Source organism: Clupea harengus, chromosome 2 (genome assembly GCF_900700415.2).
Source record: "Clupea harengus chromosome 2, Ch_v2.0.2, whole genome shotgun sequence".
In the NCBI taxonomy this organism is placed as follows: Eukaryota; Metazoa; Chordata; class Actinopteri; order Clupeiformes; family Clupeidae; genus Clupea; species Clupea harengus.
In genome coordinates, this window is record NC_045153.1 from 27,276,432 (window position 1) to 27,286,934 (window position 10,503).

General features: G+C 38.4%; 1 protein-coding gene across 1 annotated transcript; it reads right to left on the bottom strand.

The window, feature by feature from the left end:
• Positions 1-6,627: 6,627 nt before the first annotated feature.
• On the bottom strand, positions 6,628-9,387 carry dlx1a (distal-less homeobox 1a). The gene is made up of 3 exons (XM_012836390.3): positions 9,038-9,387; positions 8,544-8,743; positions 6,628-8,037 (listed from the first exon to the last, which is right to left on the bottom strand). The coding sequence occupies exons 1-3, from the start codon at positions 9,348-9,350 to the stop codon at positions 7,786-7,788; spliced, it is 765 nt and encodes a 254-aa protein (XP_012691844.1). The 5' UTR covers positions 9,351-9,387; the 3' UTR covers positions 6,628-7,785.
• Between the last annotated feature and the right edge of the window lie 1,116 nt (positions 9,388-10,503).

The following is a 10,503-nucleotide window of genomic DNA, read 5'->3' on the forward strand; positions in this document are numbered from 1 at the left end:
AAATAAAAAAATGTTTTTGTGTAGCCTGCAGCCAATATTTCCTCTTGCAAGAAAAACGGTGCCAAATACTATGTCATATGCGGAACCCACTATGAGATTTGCATGTATTGTAGCCTATATTTAATCCCATCAAGGTCGACTCCAATAACGATTATATTAACATTACAGTTATGCGCCTGTTAGGGTACTTGAAGCTCAGGTACCAGTTTTATTTTTGGAATGGGTCTATAAAAAGGGGCTACACATTCTGCAACTAGTTCAACACGGTTTACCAGATGGCTATATACTAGACGAAAACTGTCAAAGTTATTGCGGTTATTATTTTTGATGTTGTCGCGGATTCTTTATTCTATTGGCAACAATTTGCTAGATATTTGCTCATATTTTATGGGCACTGTAAACGTGCGCACTGGGTAAGCGGAACATGATACAGACAAGATGATTAACAAAGCCGAGACGCAGTGCCCCAGGCGCGGTATGAAAAGGAGCAGTCACGGCAAGCAACACGCCTTGGCATGCGAAAGAGAAGATGAGGGCGTTTGGTTGGGTCCAGCCCCTCAGACTCTCTGGAGTCAGCGCGCTGTTCTCCAGACGTTTTATGAAGTCAGTCGAGCCAAAAAACGGGCTTGAATCTGCCTCGAGCCAAACAACATGGAAACATTTCTCACAACTTCCAGTCCCCCCTCCGCACAACAGAAGGGCCTTTTGAGAGGCTCCTATAGGCCTAGAACACAATCTTCTTATTTGTTCATATTTCTCCTCAACAAATACAATTAGTAAAAATGCATATATCCATTTCTCACAGGCAATATAATAATCTCACAGAATGTAGAATTTCATTTAAATTAGCTTCCCAAAAGGTACGGTTTCATGGGCAATATCCACAACTTTCTTCATTTCGCAATAAAATGTGTTGTTATTTATTCAACCACTTTGGCTTGGAACAATTAAGACATTGCTATAGGACAGTGCAGACAGCAGTAAGTGTATCACCTGTTGCATGAACCATAACAAAATTGTAAGGATTGTTAGGCCTAAGTCAGGAGTTATCTCTCAATTCTTTACATTTGGCAAATAAAAGACCTGTGAAAAGTGAGACATCTAATGTATGTTTTCTGCCAATATTGCTACATTACAAGATGCAAAACTCTGTCCTGGGGCTTTGGCCTGGAGTTGATTTTACAGTAAAAGGCCAAATGATCCTTTGGCATTACATGACACTTTTGAAAATGGTGAGAGACCTGCAGAACTAAGAAACAGTAAAAAGTAATACCAACACCGGGAGCAGGCTTTAATGGCCTTGTCTCATCTATATAGACGTTAGTGTATTCATTAATGTGTAATAACGTGAGGCGGAACCGTCCTTCAACTCCCCAGGGACTGCATGGCAGGATCTTGGGGAAAGGGTTGTGCAAGGTCTCTTAAAACGGACAGTTCATTGCCCCCTCAACATTTCAGAAATAAATAAATAAACAAGGAAACAAATGGCTTCAGTATGGACCAAATACACCGAGTTTGAAAAAATAATCCTTAAGATGACAGAAAAAAAGCAGAGTGCAAAGGTGTTGTCTGCAAAATGTTGCTTAAAAGGCACACAACTGAACTGTCTTTCCATGGCTGCATTTATCCTCTGCTTTCAGAGTAGACTAGCAATAATGTGGGTTTAGACACTTCCGGAATCCAGTAGACAACTTGAAAAATGCCATACCCCCTTCCCTAATTTATACTCTGATCTGTAATTTCATCCACAATTGCTCTAGTTTGAGCATTCTGGCTTTCCGATCTGAAAGCCTGCAATTACTATATAATTCTTCGCAATTTTAGATGTCCTAATATGGACTGTAATTTTTGCGCAAGACAATTTCCAGCTATTTCAAGCATCAACATTGTCAAAGTTGTATGTACATAATAAATGGGAATATCAATGCATAGTTTTTAGCATAACATCTTGACTCCTCGATAATTATATCCGTTTGGAGCCTACGCAGAATTAGCCTGAATTGCATGGTAACTGCTGCTTTAAATTTTTAAAAATTACTCATAATTTTCCCAAAGATTACCAAGATCTCGAGTGCACAATGTCATCAGCGTAATGAGGAGTAAACATTTATGCTAATAATCTGCAATTTTTTCCATCAGCTATAAAGAGGGGAAATAAAGCTGGAATTTTCAGTCATATTCTGAACAGTGCTGTTATAGCACTTAGCACTGCATGGGAAACAGTTTATGGGATTGAGACTCACAACTCATGCTACTGGATTCATTTTTATGTGTTTTGTCTCTCTAAAGAGGGAATATATGAACCACCTCAGAAGTCTCCTATATTGTTTCTGGTATTAAGGTAAGGAAACAACATTATTATAGTTTTCTTTTAGAAATATTTGTATCCGATTAGTGTTAATTTTGGGTAAAGAGTGAAACCATTTTAGAAACGATATGCAGATGATGTCACCAATAGCTTTGGGCGGAAGATACTGCTTTATTTTTCAGATTGCGGTATTTTTGATGACGGTACTTCGTAGTAAATGTCAATTCGCTTTGATTTTTGACATTATAGTATGCAATGATACATGAATGTGGTAGAACACCAAACTTGAATTATGCTATTGCCGATGTATTGCTTGCACGTTGTATTCCTTACATCACGTTGCCTATGGAGGGAACAATATTTTTGAGGACAACATGCATCTTTTCCGTAGCATTTGATAATATGTTAACTGTTAAAATACTCAATCTCAGTGTAGCCTACTCAGAATATCTGATAAAATACAAATAGTTTATTAGATTTTTTTTAAAGATACATTTCTTAAAATATAAATCGATTTTAAAAACATCCTAGATATTAATTTGGAAAAACCTGAATTTAACTCTGTTAACTCTGTTCTGTATTTAAATCTTGAAATGGGCATTCTATGGATTTAAGTAGAAAAGATGCCAGCTCTTGTTGTATAATTTCGTCTCTGCCTTCATTACTCTTACATTGTGCTTTTGCTAATTTTGAACCCTTTTCCTTTTGACAATCCCTTGATATACACCTGCAAGCAATTTGCCAGGCTTACATATAAGGGAACAGCGACGAGATGTCTGCTCACCTATTTCACTTATCTTTTTTTCATAGTGCAGCAAATTTCTTTCAGTACTCTATCTCCTTTGTTAACAAAAGATTCCACGTGCGAAAAAATTGCTCATAATTATCCCAGAGATGGGAAACTGCATTAGAATAAATAAGGGCGAAATTACTGTAATTATGTTGGGTTTGATGGGCTCCGCTCGTAATCAAGAGGAGAATACAGCGAAATAACGCTGACCCTCTTGGGTGTGCAGCTGCGTTTCGGAGTCTTGCAGAGAGAAATAGAAATTGAATTTTATTTTTTAGTTTCTTAATTCCCTCTCCCTTGTCCTGTTTTAGACACATTTAAACAGTATGACGCTAGAATTTATAACACCCACCTATTCTGTAGGTTAGTTGTGGTGTGATTAACTCTATCGCGTTCATGTAACTAATTAATTAATTCATTAATAACAATTAGCCAAAGAAAATGTACATAGCCTAAATGAGTCAGAGAGAACGTGGAAATGAATAAGCCCATAATTTAGCGTATAGCCCAAACGTGCATCAAATGCACATTTCAAGTAAAATTAAAGTATATACTATTTTGTCTAAAGAGTGGCTATCCCTTTACCTGTCCTTCTCAACTATTATTGTTGTTGTTGTTGATGTGGTTGTTGTTGTTGGTAGTAGTAATAGTAGGAATAGTAGTAGCAACAGCAGCAGTAGTAGTAGCCAACAGTAGCCTGATATATTGCCTAAAAGTTGTTGGTGATTATTGTTGGTTGTTACTTGCACTTGTTTTTGTCTTTGAAAGGGATGTATAACCAGTATTACTCCCGTGCACACATGGATCCTGTGTGCACATGGAATTTCTGTTCATGAAGGTTATATGAAGTCTGAGGCTAATTTGTGGCCTGAAGTTAGCCGCAATGATTGCTATGGTTTTCTCAAGAACTCACCATTACATTTCCGGTTCTGACCATGTTGGTTATAAAGATGAACATCTTTTCAGGCCACACACAGAGTTGATAATATGCCAACATAATTACTTAAGACATACCAATAACAGATGGAATATGGGCTAGTCTTTATTATTATTATTATTATTATTATTATTATTGTAAGTATTATTATTATTATTATTATTATTATTATCAGTGGTAGTAGCCTAGTAGTAATAGTAGTAGGTAGGCTAGTAGTGGTAGTGTATATATATATATTCCCTGTTTACAGGCTTCTGTTGTATGATTATATTGAGAATGGTCATGGTGATATCAGACGAAAACTCAAATATGTCCTGAATATTTCAGGAAAAGGATCACTTCATGAGGATGCTGATATCGAACAGCAACAACCCAGCTGCATTTGGCCTCACATTATATGTATAAAATGTAATATACGTATGAAGTTATAATCAGCGAGGATTTGGAACTGCCGCAATAGGATTTGTCAATCAGTGTTAGATTATAGTAAATTGTATCAGTATAGCATATCTGCAATAAAGCATATCCTAATCGATGGCCATGTATTTGTGTTATTGCGACCGGCTCTATCCCGGTTTGTATTGTCTCCGAATTTTCTGTAAAAGCGCAGTTAAACCATCAACCCCAAACAAGAGCCCCTTTGAACTTCTCACTTTTACTTATCTACATTTTAACCCCCACCCTCTTCGACAAACCAGTCTTTTGCAGCACCTGCCTCTAGTCCAATTATTCACTTAACACACACCAGCGCTCTCTCTGCCATTCAGCGATGAAAACGGGGTTTGTTGGGACCACAGAGAAGCAGAAAGGAGCTTATAGCGACTAAACGAAAATGAAAAGAAACAAGCACTCGTATTGTTTGAAGAATTGCAGTGTTATAGAGACCAACACAAGATTAATCGCCAATTCAGGCTGAAATGAATAGGTTTCCTCAAGGGCAATAGAGCAGGCACGCACGGGCATACAGGAAAAAGAGCAGATTATTGAATTCTGATACAAACTAATAAACACGTCTACAAGAAAATATGGACCTTAAAGGTGTAGTGTGTACGACTTAGTGGCATCTAGCGGTGAGGTTGCAACTTGCAACCAACTGAATATCCATTTATTTCCAAGCGTGTAGGAGAATATACAGTGTCTGTCAGGTGCCAGTAGCTGCCTCCAAAATGATGTTGACCTCATCAAGTAGCCATAATATGTGAAGTGATGAGATCAGTGGTTCCCAACGTGTGGGATGCCCTCCAGGGGAAAGGGCTGCGGGCTTAGGGTGAACCAACTACAGGTCAAATTCAGTATGGTAGTGCTCTTATAGTATAGTAGCCTGTAACTAACCTATTTGATGATGAGTTTATAGCCTTCTTTGTACTTATATGGTTAGGGCTGTTTAGCCTGCTAGAAGGGATAGCCAGCCTAGTTATTTATACAACAGGCGTGCACCTAACATGAGCCGATTCAAAACGTAGGCCTATTTGATCCAGCCAGATTTGATTCGTGAGCTCTGATCAAATAACATTAAAACCTGACAAATTTGAACTGTTCAAATGTAGAAATCATGTTAAGGAAAAGCTATACAACAGCTGATTGGCATCTTTTTTGAAATAGCATGTACTGGAAATACAGTATGTTCTAGCGTAAGCTATCAAACAACAAATTGTATTTAGATTGTTGGGCTAAATAAGCCTACCTGTCCAGCAGAAAACAGGCAAGTTTGGTGTCACTGAAAACATTTGTCCCTCCTCAGCAATTTCCATCTGGGAAAGGCCACCCCAATATTTATCCTTGTTTTCCGCCATCGCCTTTCCCGATTTCGTTTTGCTGCTTCATGTTTTTGCTTCTTTGACAATTATGAGCCACGACCCCTTGCTTTTTCTTGTGCTAAATAAGTATCATCCTCCATTTGTCAAAATTCTTCTTCTTCTCCCAACCGCGCCACCAAATTCAAGCTGCCAATTCAAAGTAAAAACGCAGAAAAACCCTGGAGCCAGTGTTGTCCTTTCTGGGCTACTGTAGAAACATGGCGGCGCAACAAGGCTGGCTCCATGGAAGAGCACCGCTCCCTATATGAAGGGCTCATTCTAAGCACACGAGAGCACAACCATTCCTAGGCACAGGTGTATACACTAATAAAAACATAATTACGAGTACTATATTCCATTTCTGCTAATATCCCCCTAAATCCTAGACACTGTACCTTTAAGGTAAATTTAATGCAGGCCTTTAGGATACATGGTTAGAGCAATCAAAGTAATAAACATTATGGCATCATGAATGAAAAGGATCTGACTCCATCTCCATCTAAATCGAAATACTAATGCTTTTGCAATAGCAACCTGCTGCTATGCAGCCATGTGTATTTTCTTTCAACCAGTTGAAAATAACTAGTTGTGTGTGATAGCCTTAACTATTAACTAATTATTTCAGCCCCCTGTAAAATAAAGGTAAAGACAACAGCACTAATAATGATAATAGTTATGATGACAATCATAATAATAATAATATTCAGACAAAAAGCTTCTGTCCGTCGTTTTTCAGTGTAAATATTGTATTTGAGTTTTTGAGTGAAAATATTGTCAAGCTTTGATGTTGCCTGTTTTAAATCAGTTTTACTGTAAGTTTACACGTTATTTACAAGACTTAAGTGAAACAAAACAATAAATTAATTGATTCCATATAAAACTATTTTCCTATAGACTGCTAGACACAATTTGAATGAACATGTTTAAAAAATCCACAAAGCATTAATTACAGCACAAACCAAAGTTGGTCATGTTTTTTTCTGTACATAGCGGTTGTCTCTTCTTTTTAAAAAATATCTCAGAAAAGGTATTTTTGTATTTAATCTCCATTTTGTTTCCCCGCAATATCAGCCACATAGCCTAGGTCCCTTTTGCACTATAGCTTGCCTTTACATGCAAACATGTGCTGTCAGTTCATAATTTAAAACATATTCATCTTAAATAAACATACAGGCCGACAAAAAAAAAATCAAATAAATTATCTTAAATAAACATACAAAACAAACAGATGAAGACTCGTCAAAGTGGTTCAAGTCTTCTTTTTGTAGAACATCTGACTGGACTTTTTTTTTTTTTAGATCCAATGCGTATTTCTTGGGCCCAAAATCTGTAGAATCACTATTCCGAGGATGTTGCTTAATTTCGTCTCAGGGAATTCAGATTGGGTGATTTTGTCACGTTGGCTCTACTAAACTTTCCAGTGGCCTATAACCTGAAACTCCATTCAGAAACGCAGAGGCACTGTAGATGACAGCTCACGGTTAGGCTACTCTTATTTGAACCTATGAAACGTTTTCATCTCTCCATTAAACACTCGGCGCAATTAGCACAAAACAGTAATACGCTAATAATTCAAAATAATAATAAATCAATCCTACATAAATATATTTCTGACTTAGGCTAATACAGTTTAATTTAATTACTTTTACACACATAGAAATGTCACACAAAAAAACAGCAGCAGCTTGAATGACCCACTTTCACGGCAATTTCCTGTGTGATACAGCGGACTGAACGGTCTTGCCCTTTGACGAAGCCGATGCTGTCTCGTGAGTCTCTATCCTTCTGGAAAGTTCTGTAGGCAGCTGATCTTAAGTGAATGCCGAAAACTTCTGTCGGCTCCTGATTCTATCGGTGCTTAGCTGCAGTGGATCAGGGTACAAAGCTCGGTAACTGACCCAAGGCCTTCTGAGCCATCCATAGAGAAAAAAATGTGTGGGACTGTCGATCAAGGTCACATCAACTGTGGCTGCTGCATAGAGTCTTGATGCGCTGTCGGGTACCATGAAGTGTAACTTGGTATGTAAGAACCCGGCGTGCCCACAGACGTTTTCACAGTTGCTGACGAGTTCCAAACCGGAGCCACCGTTGGAGAACCAGTGGAAAGTCCGCGGCCATTGGCCAATGCATTAGGGTCTATTGTTCCGCCGCCTTGCTTCATCAGCTTCTTGAACTTAGATCGCTTGTTTTGAAACCAAATTTTCACCTAAAAAAAAAAAGTGTTCATTAACATGCATCCTAAAACCATCAACTAAGCCATCGTGTAGGCCTAAATGACAGCCCTATGTAATGCTTTAGCATTTTTAAGGACATCAACAGAACCCTCCAAATATGAACAAGTGCCGATATAACAGTTCGGCAACTCATACTGACTATCATGAACATTTTATATGCCTACAGGGCGCTAGGCCCATGCTGTTAAGGCTAACAAGCACATAATCTATTAGTAATTTATGAATAGTATGCAAATGTGATAATGTTTGGCATCAACTGGTCAGTTACTGAGACCATTAACTATGGTAAGCTGTTAATTACAAGCATTAGCATACATGCTACGGTTACACAGACAGAATGAAAATGACATATTTCCACATTTTCTTATTTAAACTTGGAAACATTTCGGGGCGTAGAAGTCAAAAGCTAACAGAGTTTAAAGAGGAAGAATGCATAGCGTATCCATAACGAAAATTAAGACGTTAAAGAAAAACTTGCCTGTGTTTGAGTGAGCCCCAAAGATGCGGCCAGTTCTGCTCTCTCTGGAAGTGCCAAATATTGCGTTTGCTGAAATCTTCTGTTTAGTGCTTGAAGTTGTAAACTGGAATATATTGTCCGAGGTTTGCGGATCTTCTTCCCTTTACCATTGAATCGTACCTCACCGCCCTCCACGACAGTGTTTTTCTCTGTTTCAGCGGCTGTGGAGAGGGAAAAAAAGAGTAAAATGTCTGAAGACAGCTCCTTAGACGGTCCTATGAAGCAGTGCGCATCCCAGTGCAAGTTTTACAGGCTGTAGTTTAGGTATAATTACCCTTAATTGCATACATTGTTTATAGCATTACGCAATAAATAATTACCAACCCTAATACCCGCACATCTGGGCTGTTCCAGTCCAACTTTTACCCAGTGAATGGAATGAAACAAATGCCTCGGAAGTCTTTTCAACATGATTAGAAACAAGGAATTTCAAGAAAAAGCTTAACAGTTCTTACCTGCGTCTTCTAACCGCGTCTGTGTTAGTGCCGTGCTGTTTGGGTATGTCTGCACGGCACTGATATACGGACTCGAGGAATGGCTGCCGACTGAGTTGACGTATGGATAACCCAAAGATCTGGGGAAGGATGAGGCCGGACTGTACGAACTCTCGTGCTGACTATGGCCAGCAGAATGTAAACAGTGCATGGAATAGTGTCCGTGAGACATGGATGAAGGCGACATTTGCTGACTTGGTGGCCCAAATTCCATGAAAACGTTCTTTCCTGAGACTGGGCTATTAAGACTCTCTGGCATTGTAGTCATTGTCATCTCTTCTGGCGTGACTCGTCTCTTGCTTTTTTGTTTTCCTCTACGATCTCAGTGAAGGATGGATCCCAATTTAAGCTCAACTGATTTTTTCACTTTCCATTCATAAGAAAATGTAGTTTCTCTCTGTGAAAAGTCTAGGTATTATGCTGTGGATCTACACAACCTCGCTCAAAGGTTTGAATCAGGGAATCATGAATATTTATCAAAGGCAGTCGCTGATTGGCCCAGTCTTTCCAAGAACGATGCCGATTGGCGATGCTGGGGTTGGGTCCGAAAGACCTGATGAACTCAAGAAATAAGAAAAAACCTGAAACCTACAATGTCAATAGGGGAATACTGGTGATGGGTCGCTGTGGAAAGGTAGAAGCGATATCTCTAGACAGAGAATGTCTAAAACATGGAATGATTAATTATTTTAAGTCATTCAAATAGAGCCAATCAAGACATTAGCTAGCACCATTTATAGCCAACAATTTAAGAATAATAAATGTTTGCCGCCTCCTCAATTACCTAGCTATTATCTGTCATTATTATAAAAACATTATTAATGATCGGGGTTGTTATTATCGTAACAACGGCAATGATATCCTTTGCACACAATACATGGTAAGGAAATTAAATCTTTGGGTCATATATGTTTTTTTCGACACTGAATCATTTCAAATTTAACTTACAAGTATAAAATTATCATCATCACTATCACCACCACAACCATCATCTTCATCATCAGGCAAGTTTAGTACTCCCTTCATCACTACCTTTATGATAACCATGTTCTGTTCATGTTCTCCGCATTCCTCTTCACATCTTCTGAACGTCTCTTATTGATCATAATAGTCTTCATCATAGTCACCACCACCACCACCATCACCACCTTCATAACCATCAGGCTTGTCAGATTTACAACGGTAAGGGCTGGCCCTATGAGTAAAATGATTTGATTATTCATTACTTCGATTGTTTTAAAATCATAAACTAATGTTTGAAATGGGCTTTATGTAACAAGTGTCTGGAAAAATACTGGAAATCACGAGTCTTGTCCATGTTTCTAGAAATCCATTGTCAACCCCTAATGTATTACTTACAGCTTCATTTGATTAAATGCTAGTCTCAAGTGCTATGATCCACAGCTGAAACCAGTCGTATTAGCATA

Coding starts and splice junctions, on each gene's coding strand:
- dlx1a (XM_012836390.3), bottom strand. CDS start 9,350: ATGACAATGACTACAATGCCAGAGAGTCTTAATAGCCCAGTCTCAGGA. Junction 8,744..9,037: donor GACGCGGTTAGAAGACGCAG/GTAAGAACTGTT, acceptor CCCTCTCCACAG/CCGCTGAAACAGAGAAAAAC. Junction 8,038..8,543: donor TGGGGCTCACTCAAACACAG/GCAAGTTTTTCT, acceptor TTTTTTTTTTAG/GTGAAAATTTGGTTTCAAAA.